The 21920-nt window shown below is 36.8% G+C and overlaps 1 protein-coding gene across 1 annotated transcript; it reads right to left on the bottom strand.

Moving 5' to 3' along the window:
• Positions 1-7756: 7756 nt before the first annotated feature.
• Hmx (H6 family homeobox) lies at positions 7757-21798 on the bottom strand. Its single transcript, XM_089174346.1, has 3 exons — positions 20281-21798; positions 11020-11414; positions 7757-9564 (listed from the first exon to the last, which is right to left on the bottom strand). The coding sequence occupies exons 1-3, from the start codon at positions 20919-20921 to the stop codon at positions 8675-8677; spliced, it is 1926 nt and encodes a 641-aa protein (XP_089030472.1). The 5' UTR covers positions 20922-21798; the 3' UTR covers positions 7757-8674.
• Positions 21799-21920: the final 122 nt, after the last annotated feature.

The raw sequence follows: 21920 nt of genomic DNA on the forward strand, positions 1-21920 counted from the left end.
ATAATACCCCCCCGCCCGCCCTTTCCCTCCCCGCCCCTCCCTGTCCCCTCTCTTTCACCCCGATTATCGATTTTCCCATGATCGAAGATTATCGAGCGTGAATCTTCTTACGAATAAGAAAATAGAAAAGGAAAGAACAAAAAGAAAAGAAAACGGGGCAGGGAGGGGGGTGGGTGGGGGTGGGGGAAAGTAAAAAATGTCGACGGTGGAAAACAAACGACAAAAATTGAAGTTTCTTCAACAAACAAAAAGATTTACAACAAAACCAACAAAACCAACCCATACCCACAGCCACCCACCAAACTGCAAAATGTACAAACGTACACGTATAAAAAAAAAAAACCCCATACACACAGACATGTGAATACATAAATAAAAGATACGACGTGTGTGGGAGAAAATTAAAAAAAAAGAAAAAAAAAAATAGTTGAACTTTGTTGGATTTGCAGATTGTGGAGTGTGGGTGCAGAAAGGGTGCTTCAGAGTTGCGTCAGGGTTGTGTCAGGGTTGCTCTTTACGTCCTTCGACTATACTCCAATTGCTTTCCTTTTTTTTTTTTCAAATCTACGGTGTACGCAGGATAAGGGTGGGTGGGTGGGGTGTAGGACGAAAGCACGCGTACAAAAAAATATCGAAAGGCGAATTGTGTACACGTGTATATGTGTGTGTGGGAGTGTGGTGTGGGTGTCGGGGTATGGGTGAACGCAAAAAAGCGACGTACGAGTTTAGAAAAGATAAAAAGAGAAAAAGAAAAGAGAGAGAGAGAGAGAGAGAGAGAGAGAGAGATGAAATATATAAAGATGGGGGGTGGGTGGTGGTTGTGAGTATGCAGGGTGCGTCAGGGTTGCGTCAGGGTAGAGTCACAGGCACAGGCATAGTGCACAGGCATAAAAGAGCAAGCGAAAAAGGGAGAGTTCTCTTTTTAATCTAGCGACGATTCGCAACCCCCTGGTTCCTTTCATAGTTACGTGCTTAGTACTTATACCCATTGACTCCCTTCTCTTTATCTCTTTCTCTCTCTCTCTTTTTCTTTTTATCTGTCTCTTGCTTACTCCTAGTTTTCTCTTTTTATCTCAATTTTATCGTCGTCTCATTCTAGCACGTTGGCTTTGTCGTCGTGTCAGGGTCGGTCCTTCGATCATCGAAGGAACCTAAACCCACCACCACTACTACTACCACTACAAGTAACACCACTACTACTACTACTCTTCACGAAAGTCCTTCGAGGTAGCTTCCTTTGAACATCCTTCATCTCTTTCTTCTTCTCTCATCCTTTTTTTTTCTTTTTTATTTCGTTTTAGAATCAGATCTCGAAGTGTGCTCTTCTTACCCCGTGTACGAGGGTGTTTGTTGTTCTTTTTTTCTTTTGGTTTTTTTTTCCTTTTTTTTTTGTTTTGTTTGTTTGTTATCTTTTACTATGATATATATATATATTTTTTATATATATATATATATGTATGTATATATTTCATTAGATTTTCTGTAATATAATATATAGGATTTATATACGTCGAGGGGGCGTGTAATTGGATCATGTTAAACGTTTTATACAGTGTTTGTATGTATATACTTTAGTCGATGCAATATTGGTAATAAGATTTTTTCCTTTTCTTTTTTTTTCTTTTCCAAATCGATTAATTTGTAAGTATCGTTAAACTCTAAATAAATAAATAAATAAATAAATAAAAAAGACTAGGAAGAAATATAATTGGATTAAATTGTAATCTGACAAATATTGGACGGATATGTTATAAATAATTGGACGTGAGAGGGAGTAAAATTAAATTAATTACGTATTGATTGATTGTTAGCGATAAGAAAAGAAAAAAAAACAATAATAAAAGAAATTATAACAAAAACAGGAGAAAGAGATGTAACAAATGAAACATCGTTGAAACAAATGAAACATCGTCGAAACAAATGAAACATCGCTGAAACAAATGAAACATCGTTGAAACAAAAATTGTTAGCGATAAGAAAATTAAAATAAAAGAAGAAAACAAAACAATTAAAGAAAAAGAACAGTAAAAAAGATAAAAAACAAATGAAACATCGTTGAAACAAATGAAACATCATTGAAACAAATTAAAAATCATCGAAACAAATGAAAATATCGTTGAAACAAAACTTAACGAACTATATTAAATTAATTAAAGTAACTCCTCCTACTCACTCCTCCTCAAAAAACCAGGAAAGAAAAATAATAATGATAGGGTGTAATCGTAGATTAAGAGTAACCCTTGTAAGTAACCTAAATGAGTAATCGATTAAGTCAAAAGGTAAGAGACAAATCGTTTAGTTCCTCTAACTGAAGAAGATCGCATCATATTGGAGTAAGGGGTGTGGCTTTCTAAGGGGTGGCTTAACGCAAACCTGGCGTGCGCGTAGTCCACCCTTCCTTGCGCAGGCACCGATAGATTTTCGAAAAAAAAAAGACAGAAAAACAGATAAAAAAGATAAAAAAGAAAAAGATAGAAAGATAGATAGAAAGATATAAAGAAAGAAAGAAAGAAAGAAACAAGTTGTATATCCATTAGAGTAATTATTCGGTCAGGACCTTTTCGAGGAGGCGATAATAATGGTCACGAAAGGATCGCGAACTAGAGATAAGAATTACGAATTGTGTGTGTGTGTGTGTATGTATATATAGATGTATATGTGTGTGGGTGAGTTGGTTTTCAAAGAAGAAAAGAAACAGAATAGAATTTACGAATGTGTGGGTGTAGTTAGGTGTTTCTACGTCATATGGGTATTTATTTTTATAGGAAAGAAAAACCCAAACACACATACATACGTATACACACATACACACACACACACAGCAACAGACATACATAGAAAGAGATAGGAGTGAACGACGACGAGGACTCAACGAGGCGTCATCTGCGTTTAGGGTTTGCCCTTTCTCTTCTCACAGCTGTCGCGAAGTCGTCATCATCATCATCATCATCATCATCATCATCGTATCGTATCGTGTCGTGTCGTGTGTTGTTGTGGTTTTATCGTGCCAGGTAATTAACTCGATTAGCTGATGCTCGTCGAGAAAGTAACACTAAACGCGATGCAACCGATTAAAATCTTCCTACCCACCCTCTCACTTCCTTCTCCTCTCCCTTTGTATCTATCATTTTTTTTTTATTTTACTTTTTATCGTTCTCTTTAACCCTCACTACTATCTACGTCTGTATGTCTGTGTGTGTGTATGTTTTATTATTTTTGTTCTTTCTATTGGACGCAATTTCGTGGGACACACCGATGTACTCACGGATGACTAACATCGAATTCTCTCGAGAATTGTTTTCTTTTTTTTTTTTTTTATTTGTTTTTTAATAGATGAAGAAAAAAAAGTATAAAAAGTAAACGGAACTAAATTAAACTTCAGTATTGTAATTTATTAATTTGTTAATTTATTATCTATGATTTTCTTTTTTTTTACCGTAAATATTCGTCCAATTTGAGAAAACTATAATCCATTTTTTAGAGGTTAGAATGCACATTGAATTCTCTAGGAAAATTTTCTTTTTATTTTTTAATCGATGAAGACAAAAACTAAACACAAAAAAAAACATAAAAGAACAAAATTGAACCCCCTCCCTCCCCTTCCAGCAGTATTGTAATTTATTTCCTACGCAATTTTCTTTTTGCCATAAATATTCGTCCGATTTAAAAAAAAAAAAAAAAACTCTAATCCATTTTAGAGGTTAGGATGCATGATTTTTTTTCTTCTTCTATTTTAAAGACGCGCCCCTTCTTTATTCGTAAGATTTATCGTAAAACTCGTTAATGTAACGCGATCTTTCTTGTACGTTTGCTCGAATTCGGTAGAGGATGAAGGAAAAAAAAAAAGAAAGAGAACTGACAATGAGAGAGAGAAAGAGAGAGAGAGAAAGATAGTAATAGGTAAAGAGTGTTATACCCCCCTTACGCGTTAAATTACTTCGTGATTCGATACGTAGGAAAAGGGCGGAGCGACGCAATTCGACTCCGGATTTTCGTCGACACGACACAATGCATCTTTTTCGTCGACGTTAGTTTTCGATCGATCGACCTCTCTCAAGAGAGAGAAAGAGAAAGACAAAGATAGAATACCATTCAGTTAGTTTTACTTCTCTAACTTTTCGAAAAAAACAAATCTTTCTTCAACATGGCGGACATATTCTTTACCCGCGTCCGCCATTTTGTCTTGCTCAGTCGTTCGTTTGTTTTGCTAAACGTAAAAATAATTAACGACTAATCAAATATATATATATATATATATATATAAAAAGCAATTCTTTTGGATTCGTTTTTCTTTACTAATTTTTCAAAAAAAAAAAAAAAAAAAAAGAAACAAGACAAAATCTTTCTTCAACATGGCGGACCCTTATTCTCTGTGCGTCCGCCATTTTGTCAAATTCTTACTCGTACATTCGTTCGTTCATTTGTTTGAATAAACGTACAAATAATTAACGCGTGTTTTGTCGAATGTAATCGAATGCAAAAAAGGTATATACATATATATACATACATACGTGTATTATATATATGTATATGTATATATGTATACCAATATCGAATAAGTGGAATCGTCGATAACAATTTTCATACGAAATAACTCTTTATTTACTGTGCAACCCCGGTCACACAACACACAACACCGGGAGTATTTTGCGTCGAATATTTTTGCCTTTCCTCCCCACCTCTCTCTACCCCAGGTACCCCCACCACCCGTCTCCTCACTTGCCTCCATCGGGTTTTCTAAAAAACAAAAAAAAAAAGTTGTTTCGAATTGTTATCGACTCGTTTTACCAACTGTGGTCGTACGTTGAAATCGTTCGTCGAATCGCATCGAACGGGGATGATGAAAAAAAACTGATTGGAAACACGACAAAAATAAAAAAAAAACAAAATAAAGATACTACTAGGTCCCATGGTTAAAGGGGAAAGGGGGTGGGTGATAAACGAAGGGATACATATGGAAACGGGTGGCAGGGGGGGTGGAAGTAGTGACAGGACTCGTGCCACGAACAAAAAAATGTCGATTTCTTGGTGTAGTCTCAAAAAAAAAAAAAAAACGAAGAAGACGAAGAAGCCAGGAAAGAGCAAAGCACCACCACCACCACCACCACCATCACGACCTCGACAATCTCTTCCTGAATATGTGTTCGCTATTAGGGGGATTATATTACGGTAGGTATAGATACTTAATCTATATAGGATATTAAACCCAAATAAAAAAAAAAAAAGAAAACGTAATCTAATCGATCCGATCATCCTACAAGTTCTCTCTCTCTCTCTCTCTTTCTCTCTTTTATTTTTATCTTTTTCTGGTACCTCAAGTTTTCCCTTTTTTTTTTTATCATTCGACGAATCAGTTCTCTCCCCTCCCACCAACCCACACACTCTTCTTTTCACCCTGATTCCACCCTTATTCGACGAATTCGAATCGTGGCGATCACTCGAGTTCCGAAATCAAAAAGCACCAGGTTCTTTCTCTCTCTTTCTAAACTTTGAAACGAACGGGACCCGCCGAATGGGCTTTGACATATCGTCCCAATGGTGGTTTCGTCAACAATTTTGTGGTCCCGACGGTAGATAGATAGAAAAGGTGTGTACAAGAGAAACAGAGAGAGAGAGAGAGAGAGAGAGAGAGAGAGAGAGAGAGAGAGAGAGGTAGAATCCGTAAAAAAAAAACAACAACAAATGAATGGTTAGATCGAACTTCAACGTAAACGAAATCGGCCAGGGATCGTACCCGGTATAAAACCATCATACCGACTGCTGCTGCTGCTGCTGGCTGCTGTTACTCTCAGCCGATCGATTTGACGAGTAAAATGAAACACACAGCTTTGAGAGGATACATAGAAAAAGATATACATATATATATATAAAGAATGTAGAGAGAATTGGTGTGGTGTACCCTTCCGATACTCAGTAACTCTCTCTCTCTCTCTCTCACTCACTCTTTTTCTCTGTGATGCTTTACAAAAGATTATCGCGTGCGGACTTGGTTTGGGTGACGTTGTAAAAAGAATGAAACTAAAAACAGAGCATGAGAAATGAGTAGAACCAACGAACAACTAACTGAGTGAAGTGAGCGGTGAGTGAATGTTGAGTGAGTGAAGTGAGCGGTGAGTGATAGTTGAGTTGTGAGTGAAGTGAGTAGTGAGTAAAGTGAGTGATTGTTGAGTGAGTGAAGTGAGTGGTAAGTGAAGTGAGTGATAGTTGAGTTGTGAGTGAAGTGAGCGGTGAGTGAAGTAAGTGAGTGGTGAGTGAGTGAGTGAAGTGAGTGAAGTAAGTGATTGTTGAGTGAGTGAGTGAGTGAGTGAGAAGAAAAAGTTAGACTTACAGATGAAAGGTTTGTACAGAATATACCAGAAAAAGAAAGAAAGAAAGAAAGAAAGAAAGAGAATGAGAAAAAGAGAGAGAGAGTGAAAGAGGGATATCAGAAGAGAGGAAAAGAGTCGAAGGTGCGATGAGCAGGGTATGAGAAGGATGATTGAAATGCACCAACATACTTATGTTAGATGCGCGTACTTACTCAGAGATAGAAGATACGTCTCGTGTAGGAAAAACACTGTGTGTGCAGAACAAGAGAGAGGGAAAGAGAAAGTAGAGGGAAGGGAAAGGGAATGGGAATGGGGTAGGGAAAGTATATGCCGCGAGAGAAACGCGTCGATGGAAGAAAAGAGAACGAAACGGCCATTGTGTCGTACGTTTTCCCTCGTGGTTGAAACTAAGAGCCCCGTCGGTAGAGTGAAGTTATATGATAGTAGTAGTAGTAGTAGTAGTCATCGAAATGACGATGATGTTCACGTCGATGATGGCAAAACATTCTTTCTTTCTTTTTTTGTTTTTCTGTTTCACTCTATATCTTTCCTATGCTCCTTGTTTTTTTTTCCTTCCTTCTTTCTTTCTTTCTTTCTTTCTTTCTTTCTTTCTTTCTTTCTATCCATCTATCTCTTCTTCTTCTTCTTCTTTTTCTGTTTCTTTCTTTTTCTTCTGTTTTTTCTTTTTCAGGAGTATCGAAGAAAGGCAGGGTACGCAGTAAAAGCGCGAAACCGCATCTCGCCGTCAAACAATAAGATCAAGCAGCTTTTTTTTTTCTGCCTACTCCTCCTCCACCTCCACCTCTACCTCCAGCTCCTACTCCTCTGCTCGTTTATTGTAATCGTTTTTTTTTTTTTCTTAACAAGTCGCGAGACTATGTACCCACGAAGAAAAGAAATTTTTCGTCGATATGAAATTTTCTTTCTGTCCTTTGCCGTTTCTAGAAATTACTTGTTTCTTTTTTTTTTTTTTTATTCCGTAACATTGATAAAGAGACACAGAGGGAGTGTATAAGTTTATTCAATTTCATTCTGACGATGGTGATCATCGTTTTTCTTTTTACTCGTCGACTAATCGAGGGGTTCGGAAAGAATTTTCTTTTTGATGTTTTTTTTTTCTTTTTTTTTGAACAAAGCTAATTCTTATTTAAAAAAGATCTTACGATTGCGATTTCCATGGCCCTTTTTTTTATCTTCATGCATTTATAGGTTAAAAGAGGATTTTTCTCGTACGTGTGAAATTCAAAATCATTCCCACAAAATTCTCAACGAAATCTTAACACTTGGCATGCGAGTTATACTTGTTTTCTGTCACAGATAATAAGAGACAATCATAGGAATTTAAACAAGAAATATAACCTAAAAATAACCAATCGGAATAAAACAAATGAATAAATTAAAGTAAGGTGTGAATATAGAAATAGAAGGAGAAGAGATGATGCACCTTGTTTGTTTTTTTGTTGTTTTTTTTTTTCCATAACTCTACCGTTCATTTAATAAAATCAATCGTTTGGATACTTATCACAACAGGTAGAATATATTCGTAGGAACCCTGGCCGTGTCTTAGGACGTAGCTAAGGTCTATAACCCCCAAAAAACAGAAAGAGAGAAACACAGTCCTGAGATTACGCGTCCAGGACGTAATTTTTTTTTCAAAAAAATCTATATATACATACACATACACTCACACACACGCACATATACACGCACCCTAGTGTAGCAGCGCACTTATACGAACTTTGCATGAGTTATATCGGTCTCTCTTTCTATTTTTCATCTCTGTCTCTCTCTTTTCAACTCTCTCTTTCTCACTTTTATCTATTTCTCTCAAGGACATCGAAATAGAAGACAATTCTTCGTTTTTCGACGTTTGCACGAAAAGTCCCGAGCCCGCGAAGCAAATAAAATTAAACTAACCTAAAAAATAAACAAAAAGTAGAATAAATATAAAGAAAGAAATAGATAGGAAGATTGAGAAAGAATGAGAGAGAGAGAGAGAGAGACGGGGGGAATAAAGTACATTCTTTTATGATGCATAATGATCATCATCATTATCAGGCTCATCATCCGACGTCGAGATCAACGTCGGAGGGACGAGCATCGTCGATTGACACCGAGAGAACGTCCTCCTCTTCCTCCACCTCCTTCTCTTCCTCCTCCTGTTTGTCCACGTCCATTATTTCCACCCGTTCCTCTTGATTATCTTTCCTTAGGTTACGGTGGTGGTGGTGGTGGCGACTGTCATCGTGGTCGTGGTCGTGATCGTGGTCGTGATCGTGGTCGTTTCTCAAGGTGATTCCTTTAGGTTGTTGTTGTTGTTGCTGCCGGTCGAAGACGATCGCAATCGGGCAGAATAGCGGACGGTGTTATTGCGAGGTGGATTGGGTTGGTTGGCCGTTGGGTGGTGGTGGGGGTGGCGGTGGCGGTTGAGGGTGCACTTGGTGGGGCAAAAGGGCATGGGGCTGCACGTGAGTCGGATGATGATGATGGTGTTGATGGTGATGAGAATAAAAGATCGGTTGGGCCGTTTGACCGACTACTTGGGCACACGATGTACCAACTCCAACTCCAACCCCAACTCCAACGCCAACACCGACGGAATGGGAGAGCACCGAGGAAACGGCCGAGGACGGTGCCGTAGGTGGTTGTGGTGGTGCCGCAACCGATACCGATACTCCTCCCGATGTTGCGCTACCGGCTGATGCTTCGTGATACAATATCGGTACCCTGACCAATCTCTGTGCAGCATGCGCCATGTTGGCTGCCTCCAATTCGGCCGCCAATTGTCTTTTCCACTTGTTACGACGATTCTGGAACCAGATTTTCACCTGAGTCTCCGTTAATCTCAAGGACGCCGCTAAACCTGCCCGTTCCGACGAGGATAGATAACGTTTCATGTCGAACGTTGATTCCAATTGAAAAACCTGAGATCGCGAGAACACCGTACGCGTCTTCTTCTTGCGTTTAATGCTACCGGAATCCCGCGAGTCTAGGCCCACTTGTACACCGTTGCTCTGAGCACCGGTACCCCCGCCACCACCACCTCCACCGCCTCCGCCAACCCCTCCACCACCAGCCGACCCACCACCGCCCACGCCGCCACCTCCTCCGTGCAATCCTGCGTTCGTCGAGTCTACGTCGCCGTCGCCATCTTGGCAATCGTCCCCGTCGGCCAACTCGTCGTGTGCCTCGTCCCCGCTCGATGAACTTCTCGTACGGTGTAGCCGGTCCTCGACGTTCTCGTCCTCCAGCTCGTCTGCTCGCACACACACAACACGTTTTCATATCCTCGATTTATTTTGTTTTTTCTTTTCTATCTATTTGTTTTTTGTTTTTTGTTTTTTTGAGTCAATGGGTTTATCATTTCTTCGCAAATCCTATGTAATATTTTTTATACTAATTAAACCTTACTATATCCTATAACTTATATCAACTACTCGTTTGATTTTATTTAATTTTAAGCGATTATTGTAAAACTACTACTACTACAACGCGAATTCACGAATAATCTAACAGTTATCGGTTGCTGCTAGCCACATTGATTATTTACTCGATTGGTAGTCCGCGCCAATTAATATTCTATTTATTCGCATCGAACTTAATTGGCCTAGCTAGATCAAGTATCCGTGTGTAAATGCGTTTTCGTCTCTAGCGCGTTTCAGTTCGTTCGTGATAATTGTTCGATCGACGAGTATTAGCTAACGTATTTCGAGAGAGAGAGAGAGAGAAACAGAAAGAGAGAGTCATTCTCTCAAACTGTCCCTCTCTCTTCCCCCCGTGTGTATTTGATAATCGATCAAATTTATAACACACACATACACCTATATATATATATATATAAGGTTAGTTTAATCAATTTCGCGGTCACGTTTGAATTGTTAGAACGGAATTAGAATGGACACATTTGAGGGATCCCAGAAACTAGAAACGAAAGTGACAAAAGAGAGAGAGAGAGAGAGAAAGAGAGAGAGAAAGCAAAACGATCGTCGTCGTCGTCGTCGTCGTCGTCGGGTAAGGCGATCGTCGTTTGGTTTGTCGCGGCGGAAGCCCTGGAAGCCCTACTATTCGTCGTCGTAGTACACGTTCACGCCTATAAATATGTGTGTATGTATAACCAACCACTTGCTTGCCTTTTCTTTCCCTTCGATCGTCTTACCCCCTAAACTCTTTCTCCATTCTTTTTTCTTCTCTTCCGTTTCTCTCAATTACCAGGTATGATAAAATACGTTCGATCGATTCCCCTTCTGAACCTTCACAATTTTACCAAACATATTATGAGATTATAATCTAGCCCAGACTAACAAGTATATTACATTGATCAAAATTTTCTAAATGGTACAAGTGTATTCAAAGTATCACGTAGGATCAAAACTCAAAACTCAAAACTAAAAGGGAACACACAATGGGAATTTCTTTAGAGATATTTTTCTATTATTAAAATTGTTCAAAACCCCTAGATTCAGTCCTCACACCCACCCTTAGGTGTTAGTTATCGATCGAGACGCACTTAACGATCTTTCTTTTTTGTCCCCCGAAAAGAATGGTTAATATTATTAATCTAAAGTCGATCTAAATCCGATAACTAATAATAATAGGACCCCCCCCCCCACCCATTAACCTTTTCTTTAAACTCCTCCCTACTTGTCAAATTAGGAAGAATTTAGATCCTTATTTGGATTTGTGACGAGGACGATGACATCTGATGACTCACCCTTTTGAGGAAATGACGCGGAAGCTGGACTGACACGACTGAGTGCACCAACAACATCGCCTGCTGACGGATGTTCGAGTGTTTGCAATCCGTGAGCAGCAGGCCTCCATGGAAATGGCCATGCTGTTGGTCCACCAGGAAGTACACCTCTGATACTTGCTTCAGCTGTTACGTCATTAATGTCAGCCGTTTGTCCAGCAACTTGAACAGCATTGGTCAATGCCGACGATACCGTAGCCAAACGTGAATGATGTTGCTGTTGTTGTTGTTGTACTTGTTGTTGTTGTTGCTGTTGTTGATGTTGCTGTTGTTGTTGATGTTGATGAAGATGTTGCAAAGCTGGCGGGAAGAAAACTGGATATCGGCCGGTTATCAGGGTTGACATCAATCCCAATCTATATATACCAACATAAGAATAGATTAAAAACAACAGTTTTTTTTTTTGGGACTATTTTACATTTGACAAATTGATGCTTTGGAATTGGTTCCACATAGTTGTGGATACTACTATTATGTGTAATCGGAGATTTAAATGGAAAGACGTGTTATTTCCTTTTTTTCTTTTCTGTTAGGAATTCGAAAAACGGACGACGTAGATCGTTAAGAGGAAGAAAAAAATCCGCTTAAAGTTTAATGCCCTCGGGTTTTCTCTCTTTTTCCATCTTTTTTTTTTCCCCTATCCACCATCATCATCATCTTCTTCTTCTTCTTCTTCTTCTTCTTCTTCTTCCTCCTCCTCTCTTTCTTCGAGAGAAAGAAAGATCACGCTGTTTGAGATAGTATACCTGATGGGGTGGAGGAAGAGGAGGTGGGGAGGGGATGAGAGACCCGTTTAGAGTATTATCCGATTCTCGTTTATCCCTGAGTCGCATAACAACAGGTACCCCTCCTCGTCCTCGTCTTCGTCCTCGTCTTCGTCCTTGTTGTCGTAATACTCGAGCGAGAAAATTTGATCGTCGTTAGCGGATTTGAAGAATAGGAAATGTAAGGAAATGAATAAGGGAATTAGAAAACACTTATCTCTTCCGATTTGAAACATGTCAATCATTCAATAAAATGAAGAAACAAAGTATGAAAGTAAGAAAGAGAGAGAGAGAGAGAGATAAGTGAATGCTATAGTTTGATGAGTTAACAGATTTGAAGAATAGGAATTGTAAGAAAGTGAATTAGGGAATTAGAAAACACTTCTTTCTTCCGATTTGAAATCTGTCAATCATTCAATAAAATGAAGAAACAAATTAGGAAAGTAAGAAAGTTTAAAATAAGAAAGTGAGGTTAGTGAAATAAGTGAATGCTATAGTTTGATGAGTTAATAAATTTGAAGAATAGGAATTGTAAGAAAATGAATTAGGGAATGATAAAACACTTATTTCTTTTGATCTGAAACATTTAAACTATTTGACAAAATGAAGAAAGTAAGAAATAAGAAAAATAAGAAAGTGAGGTTAGTTAACTAACTAAATACTATAGTTTAATGATTTAGGGGATTAGTTTAAATTGACAGAATTGTAGGTAAGTAGGTACGTAGATAGAAAACTAAATAGATTTCACAAAATGAAGTAAAAAAGTAAGAAATAAGGAAAATAAGAAAGTGAGGTTAGTTAAATAACTAAATACTATAGTTTGATAATTTAGGGAGTATTTTAAATTAGTAGAATTGTAAGTAGCTAGGTAGGTAGATAGAAAATTGCATAGATTTGACAAAATGAAGTAAAAAAGTAAGAAATGAAGAAAATAAGAAAGTGAGGTTAGTAAAATAACTAAATACTATAGTTTGACAATTTAAGGGGTTATTTTAAATTGACAGAATTGTAGGTAAGTAGGTATGTAGATAGAAAACTGTATAGATTTGACAAAATGAAGAAAGAAAATAAGAAATTAAGAAAGATAGATCAATGAATGCTATCATTTGATGAGTTAACAGTTTGAAGAACAGTAATATATAGTAAATACTATAGTTTGATAATTTAGGGATATTTAAAATTGACAGAAATGTAGGTAGATAGGTAGATAGAAAACTGGATAGATGGATAGATGTTTCAGCACGGTCACTACTCTGAAGGTGGTAGGTATAGACACTGGAGGCTTCAGAAGCCCTACTACTTTCCCCTGTGTTCCTAACTGCTAAAGGGACGCAAGCGGTCTGTCTGTCTGTCTACGGACTATCCGATCTCGTTTCCCATATTCTTCTTGTTCTTCTTCTTATTCTTATTATTGTTTTTCTTTTTGCTTTCGGATAAAGTCATTTTCTTTGATTTTTCATTAACACGTTCCATGTCACGTGTATCATTGGTGGTACATGTTAAATTTGATCTACAGGCCACGTGTACCACTTGTGGTACATTTAGATATATTTATTTAATATGTTGAAAATTAAATGGTCTGAATGACAAGTCAGGTAGAAAAGGGTTCGTTTGCACGGAACGTGTTAACATTCTAAATCTATCAACGATTATAAGTGCAGTTTATTTGTATAGTAATTGTTTAATTCTATTTATCTAATTTTTCTTCAAACCTACTCATAACTTTCTCATTAATAAATAAATAGATTATTCTTTACTTAAAATTGTGTTTAATTTTTATTAAATTAATATTAAATTTCCTTGAATGTTTATAAACCCAAAATAAAATCCAGCCTGTATCCTTAAATATTAAATATCTGTTAGTATAATTAATAAACAGATAAAAGTAAATCCAACGAGTGAATAATATTCTTATTTTATCAGAAAATAAGGTGTAGTTAGTCTAATTCAAAAAAGTAATTCACTGACTTTCTCTTAATCCTCTTTTCCTCTTCTTTTTGATATCGAATATCACAGTAGAAGAAGGGTAATTAAACGATTAAAGGATCTCAACGAATCTTTCTCTTTTTATTTTCCATCCTTCTCTTCCTTCGTCCTTAACGTAGGACGTCGACTCGAGAATTGAGGAAGGGGGAATCCAAAAGAAGGAACAGGACCACCACTACCACCACCACCAGCACTTTCCACCATCAACACAAGCACCACCATCATCTCACCAACTATTGGAACGTGGTGGAAACACACGAAAAGAGGAGCGTAACGCCAGAGGCTTCAAGGCCTTTACTATACTACACAGATGCCCCGGGAAAGATAAAAGAAATCTGACAACCGCCTGTTTGTAAGCATCCACCGACCCTTTTCTAAGAACCAGGTATAAACACCCAAACACAGTGGTTCTTCTTCTTCTTCTTCTTCTTCATCTTCTTCTTCTTCTGCTATTCTTCAGATAGTTAGAAGATAGAACAAGAGTAGGATAGATAGATACAACAACAAAAAATGAGAGTGAGAGAGTGAGAGTGAGAGAGGAACGTGCTCCACCTTTTTACAGCTTAATTCTTTGCCGCGGCTTTACGTATCTCACCCCAAAAAAGAAAAAAAAGTTCCAAGGGATAAGCATTAGGCTCTTGTTTGCCTCTTTTTCCGATTCGTCTTACGTTATTCTACTTTTGTTTCTTTTTTTTCCTTTTTTTTTTGCTATTGATCTATTACTATTATTACTTACTATACTAAATTTTTGTCAGGATTTGAATGTTTGTGTTAATAAAAAAAAAACGTGAAATAATTGAATTTGTTAATACAGCGCAATCTATCGAAAATTTACAGTACCTAAACACCCAGATAACCTCTAAATAATTAAATCCTTAAATTAGCGATCAAAAATAAAAAATAAATGCGATAAAAACTAACACACAATAATATCGCAATTAGAATTGAATAAATAAAACAATATTACACGAAACACTATAAAAAGTGAGGTTAGTTATGTCATATGTAAATCTGAAAAAAACTTGAAATAATTGAATTGTAATACAGTGCCATCTATTGCAAAACTTACAGTACCTAAATACCTAGATAACCTCTAAATAAATTAGCGATAAAAAATACAAAATAAACGCGATAAAAACTATTCTATATATTAAGTTAACAACATACAAAATAATACAACAATTAATAATGAAATATATAAAATAATAATACACGTACAAAATATAAAAAGCAAGGTTAATTTATGTCATATGTAAATCTGAATAAAACTTGAAATAATTGAATTGTAATACAGCGCAATCTATCGAAAATTTACAGTACCTTAAACACCCAGATAACCTCTAAATAATTGAATCTTTAAATTAGCGATAAAAAATAAAAAATAAACGCGAGAAAAACTATCCCATAACCTAAATTGAAGAAAAAACTATACAAAAAAGGTATATACATACATATATATATGTATATGTATATATAAGTGAATGAAGTTTGTATTATACATAAATAACCGACATAATGTTATTACCCCTTCGTAATTTAACGACTAGAAAAGGAGTAGTAAGATGATTCTATTCTTCATATACAACAAGAGAATAGAAAATGATTCCCCCCTCCTCCTTATATTACATATATACACGTATATCGATTATTATTATTATTATTCCACCTTTTTTTTTCTTTTTTTTTTCTGCCTGACGCACGTTTGCTTCAAGTAAGTGCCATTCTCGAATATAAACTCTTTATGCCGTGGTTAACGATCGCTAGTAATATGATACGTTTTGTCGTCTACCGTTACACCACCACCATCACCACCACTACTACTACCATCACCACTACCCTGGCTAGGAGGGTAGTTTAGGAAGAGTGCAACGACGAGTAAAAACAAGTCGATCTACGGACACGTTTTTCATCGTTTGTAAGTTATTCTAACTCGTGCTGCTAATCCAAGACTTTTTTTTGATATAATTTAGATTTTAATTAAAGGGAAAGGGGGTAGGGAAAAAGAGGGATGATTGATCTTTGATATCATTGTATCTGTAATTATTTAAGGATGATTAAAATCAGTGATTTTCTACCCCCAATTGTGCTTTCATTTTGTAATACAAGTAACCTTTGAATGTAACCTTTGAAGTAATTGCGAAACAACTTTTGTAGAACACTGTACTTTTTATAAAATTAACTTTTAATTGGTTGTAAGTCACTTGGAAAGTGACATACTATATAATAAATAATAATAAAATATATATTTAAAATATATATCTTATCTTTTTCTTAATATATATAAATTACGTGTCACGTTGTTTGTCCGCAATGGACTCCTAAACTACCGAACCGATTTTAATCAAATTTTGCACACTGTGTGCAATTTCATCCAACTGGAAAGATAGGATTGTTTATATCTCAATTTATAATCGCAATTGACTTAAAGACGTGTGTATCGGACTGATTGTGAGCCACAGCAACGCGTGGCAGGGCACCCCTAGTTACTATATATATTTTTTAATATTAATATATTTAAAAAAAAAATTAATAATTTTACATAAAATTGTATTATTCTTAACAACCTATTTAATTTTCTTGTTTTATTTTTTTTTTGTATACTTGGATAATTTTTCAATTTGTCAAATAAATCGTTAAGTAACCAATCGATGAATAGAAAGATTTGTACATAGCGATGAAAAGACACTTGTAAAGTGTCATTACGATGACCCAACGTCAAGTTATATTGGCTTTCAATGCATACACACCTAAATCCATTTGCTTTGGCTTCACTTGAGTTAGTAGTAGTATTAATAGTAGTAGTAGTAGTAGTAGTAAGAGTAGGGCCAAGTGTAATAAAGGATTAATTCTCATCGTTACGTTCGATATACTTGAATTTCATTCAAACTTTTCACCTTCTACATTTAGATTCTTGGAACAAACGATGAAGAAAATCGGGGAAACCCCTAATGCATATAAAAGTAACTAGGTGATTCCCTAACCTAATCTTATCTCATACCTACACGTGGTACACGTATGTAAATATTTCAAAAAAAGTAAAACAATTGGAATAAAATTTGAAAACAAATTTTAATAGGAAAACAAGGGGAAGATTAAACAAACTTTTTCTCATATTTTTTTTCATTTATATATAGGGTGATTCACCAATAATTGTATGAACAATTGAGGATTACAATACGAGTTGAATTTTCATGCAACTTTTCTGCTACTATCATACTTTCAGAGTTATTTAAGTGGCAAGAGTTTGTGAAACACCCTGTATATATACAACAAAGATATGTAACAAATATTTCTTATTGTAACTAACGTATCCAAATTACAAAGCATATTATAATAATAATTATAATCATAATCTCGTTGAGATACGGTTGCAAAAGTAATGTTTTCTTTGATTAAACGTGTAAAGGTAACGTAAGCATTGTTATTATATTTGTTAGTCTCATTTTTATTCGTATTACTTTTTTTTAAAAAAAAACAGTGGGGAGTGTAAATTTTGTTGAATCTTAAAGAATACTCTCTATATTCTCTCTCTCTTTCTCTCTCACTTGATCATGCTAATTACGTGACGAGTAGGAACTCACATTTTTTTTTATTTAATATGAAACGACGACGGGAATCTTTTGAGTTTCAGTTTTGGTTAACAAAATACAAAAAAAAAAAAAACAGAATGATGATAGAAATTCTGTTGACGTGTATGTGTATTTGTATGTATTTTGCTAGAAACAGCAGAATGTGTGAGTGAGAGAGATAAAGATAGAATGAGAGACTGTTGGTGATGCTGCTGCTACTGATGGTAGTGGTGGTGGTGGTGGTTGTGGTTGTGGGCGTATATTGCAAAGCGTCATTTGCCAGGGGAAAAGGGAACACAAACGTTGAAGAAGGGAATCGCGTGGTGACTGTTTCGACGCAATTATTATTCGCGGTTCGCGTTCACGAACCATCAGGTAGGTAGGTAGGTAGGTAGGTAGGTAGGTAGATAGATAGGTATGTACCCGGTTTTCTCCTATCCCCCGTTTGTTACGGCACGTTGAAACATCCGTATCGCCCACGAATGGGCGATCATACACAATAGGCTTTATCGTGCCTTCCTTTGAAAGTTCGTGCGCGATCCCACTCTAATTAACGAATCATTCATCGACGCTGTAATTAACGAGCCTGACTCTCTGTCGCGGATTATTCAGTCGCATCTTTTGCTACCCGACGCCCATATCTATCTATCCATCTCTCTCTCTCTCTCTCTCTCTCTCTCTCTCTATCTATCTATCTAACTATCTCTATCTATCTCTTTCTATGTATCTATTTATCTGTATATTCGATATATACGTCTATAAGATTTAAATAATTTTACATACAAAAAAAAAAAAAAAATTCAAATCACGATGTTAGAGAATAGTCAGAAGAATTATAAAGATTTTGAAAGGTTATGTTAGGGTCTACTCAAAAAATTGGTGAGTTTTTTTATTGTGTTCTTTTGAATAGTGCAATTGTTTTTTTTTTCTAGTTTATATTTTTACGTCAATTTACAATGAAAATTATTTTACTGTATGTAAGTGAAATTATGAATAATAATTTAAAATACATGTACAGTAACTTTTGCTAATTGATATTCAAATTAGATAAGTTTGTAATGTACCAAAAGTTTGTATTTTAATTGTTTTGTATAGTGTATATTGAAATTGTATATTTTTGTTTTTAAAGACAATAAAATTCTTTTATTATATGCAAGTGAAATAAAAAATAATAATTTAAAATACATGCACAGTCATTTCTGATTCACCCTAAAACGAGTCAACATTTTTGAATCTAACTGTCCCTTATAAACATAAGATGCACCAGAATTTCATGGATCTTATTTTTCAATTGAATATTTCACAAACAAATGGTAAATAAAAACCAACAATCGTCCATTTAACCAATTTCGAATTAAAATTGCAACACAATAAACGAACAAACATATTTAAAACAATAATCACAGGGTTGTTGATCTATCGATCATGATTTTTTCGTCACAATAAAGTTATCGCTTTTGTTACTAATAGACGACGAAGACAACGACCTTGAAGGTAATATCTTGACTCATCTATGAAGCATCAATTTAATAATAAATCAATTCTCAAAGTTTCGTAGCTTCCTCTTGACGGAAGAAGAATAAGAAGAAGAAGGAGAAGAAGAAGAAGAAGGAGAGTACGTTAAAGGGCGTCGGCGTCGTTCATGAAATGGACGAGATAGTATAGATGGGGCCCTTTCTCAAGGGAATCTTAGGCTCCTTAACTTTGAGACTATCTAAGTGGGCGGTTCCATCCGCCTATCCATTATGCACGCGGTATCTAAGTGATTTCTTACTTCCCTTTACCTTTAAACTATATCCTAACCTTCTTTAGAGTATTTAGATCTTTTAACGAAACAAAAAGAAAAAAAAAAAGAAAAGAGAAAGAGATAAATCTAAATCAAAATAAAAGGATAGAAGAATAAGAAGAATAAGAAGAATAAGAAGAAGAAGAAGAAGAAGGAACAACATCCATGCCCTTCGAAGTTGTGAGTGGAACTTAATCAAATGGTAAACGGCTGGAAAACAAGCAATTCGAGTCGTTTGCTTGAAGGGGTAGCAGAAGAGATCTGAAGGGGTGTAAATCTGATAAAATCATCTCGAACCCTCAACTAACTCTCTCTCTCTCTCTTTTTCTTTTTTGCTGGCCCCTCGTGTGGCGCATGGGCATATCCTTCAGAGTTTAGTTTCGTTCCAAGCAGATATTATCCGATACGCGGCACCCTATGCCACTCCTAAGTAACGTAAGTAATGTAAGAGGGTGGTTGTTGCTGCTACGGTTGTTATTAAATGAGACAGCCTAATAGGCCCATTACCAAGACACCCCCTCCTATTATAGGGGTCCATTCCCACATAATATAATCCTCACCGCACGCGTACAACTCACTCTCTTTCATTTTCTTTCTTTTTTCTGTTTGCTTCATCACCCACCAACAACCTCCCCCCACGTCAACCAACCATTTCGTTAACCCCCCCCCTTCATCCGAAGAACACCGATCACGCCCACTAAAAGTTTTTTACATTTTTTTTCCGCAAGAGGAAGAGAAGAAAGTTGATTCTTTATACTTTGGGAGGAAAAAGAACTAGAAGACTAGGGAATAATAGAACCTTTGAGATATATTTAATTTTGACCAAGAAGGAATTAAACTAAATGAAGAATTAACTAATAAATTAACCTCTAATAGAAATATTAGGTTGGTAATTTTAGTGTGAGTAATCAAGATTCTGTCAAATCAGCCAATAGCAGTTGCCAACCCCCAATATATATTTGAATAAATAATATGTAAAATATTACTAACTTATGAAGAAGGGTTGGCAACCTATGTGATTGCAAGATTTTCTTGATATCATTAGCTTTTTCTTAATATAAATTAGCCAACCACTTAGTAATTATCAATCCCAATATTAATATTAAATATTACTAACCTATGAAGCATTTGTCCATGTTCAACAACGGTTGCAAAATCGACCGTTTGATGAGCCATATTGGAATTAGTCGTTGCATCATTGGTAGTTGGTGAATATGATGTTGCGACGGTAGGACTTGGTGGGCTTGTACAACCAACCCCTATACTAGCTGCATCATTTCTCGAATTGTTTTCGATAATTTGATTGCTAGCTGATGCACGTTGATGATGACCGACAACTTGTCTTAATGTAGTAGGTGAATTTATTCTAGGTGGGCTAGCACAAGACGGATGAATCCTTTGATTGTTCGTCCTAGAACTGGGCGGTGATACGGGCGAGGATGCAACCTCGACATCGGTCGAACGTCTTTCAGTTGATGAAACATTTGACGTTGAATCGCTTCTTGGTGATACAGATCTACCAAGTATACTTTGAATACTGAACGACGTGTATTGGGGATTACCAACCGGCCTTAGGGCTGGCTTACCAACGTCGAAACTAAACGGACGATGATGATTACCAAGTGCCAATCCGCAACTACCCTTTCCATTTTTTTCTTGTATCAACAAATCGGCAGGTGTAGAACTACTTCGCGAACCTTCCAGTTCTAAATCCTCCTCGGAAACAACGGACACTTCGATTTCCGTCTCGCCGGACATTATTATATCGCGTGGACACCTTATTTTATAATACTTTTATCAAGTTTATCGTCAAAGAAAGAAAGAAAGAAAGAAATAAAGAAAGGAAAGGGAAATGGGGTAAAGAGAAAGGGGTTGTTCTTCCTGTATTACTCAATCACTAATCTCAGGTCCAAAGTAGTTATCATTACTACCATATGATCACCGTACACAATGATGAGTTGTTCTTCTTTTAACATGTCACGCGCGTATTAATAATCTTCCTTCCTATCCTTAATTCCTCTCAACACCCCCGTTAATATTAAACAAAAAACAAAAGAAAATATTTATAGGTAACAACGTATTAGTTGATTTTGTCACGAGTAAACGCGAGGACGATAATAAACGTTCGTCCAGCAACAGCAGCAGCAGCACCACCAGCAGCAGCAGCAGCAGCAAAAGCACCAGAAGTAGCAGCAGCAGCAGCAGCAGCAGTTTCCTCGTAGATCGCCGGCGGAACGCTCGATCGCGCGACATTCGTAAACGATACCCTGAACGACGGGGACGATAGGAGAGAGAGACGACGAGACACTTTCGAGGGTCCCTCCTTCTCCTCTTCTCCAACACCCTTCTCGAGAGAGACCCCCTCTACTGGTAGTAACGTTACCACCAACGGTACCACCACCACCATCAACCACTACCACCACCACCACCACTACTACTACTAACGTGTCACGTTGCTTTCAACACTGTCTCCTCCTCCTCCTCCACCTTCTCCTCCTCTTCCTCTTCCTCTTTAACGTCGTCTTCTTCGTCCTCGTCCTCGTCCTCGTCCTCGTCCTCGTCCTCGTCCTAGTCGTTTTCCTCGTTTTCGTCGTTGTCGCTTTCGACGTTGTTGTCGTCGTTCTTTTCTAAAACCCTGCCACCCCACCCCACCCCACTGTTTATTCCTCTTACTCTATCACACTTTTGTATGTACCACTATCAACCCGTTGCAAAACTACCCCCACCACATATTCTCCTTTTCCTCCTCCTCCTCCA

The sequence above is a fragment of the Polistes dominula genome, unplaced genomic scaffold, assembly GCF_049000335.1.
Source record: "Polistes dominula isolate Pdom_NZ unplaced genomic scaffold, Pdom_raw_medaka contig_83, whole genome shotgun sequence".
Taxonomy (NCBI): domain Eukaryota; kingdom Metazoa; phylum Arthropoda; class Insecta; order Hymenoptera; family Vespidae; genus Polistes; species Polistes dominula.

Coding starts and splice junctions, on each gene's coding strand:
- Hmx (XM_089174346.1), bottom strand. CDS start 20,921: ATGTCCGGCGAGACGGAAATCGAAGTGTCCGTTGTTTCCGAGGAGGAT. Junction 11,415..20,280: donor CATGGACAAATGCTTCATAG/GTTAGTAATATT, acceptor TGGTATATATAG/ATTGGGATTGATGTCAACCC. Junction 9,565..11,019: donor CGCGTCATTTCCTCAAAAGG/GTGAGTCATCAG, acceptor GTGTGCGAGCAG/ACGAGCTGGAGGACGAGAAC.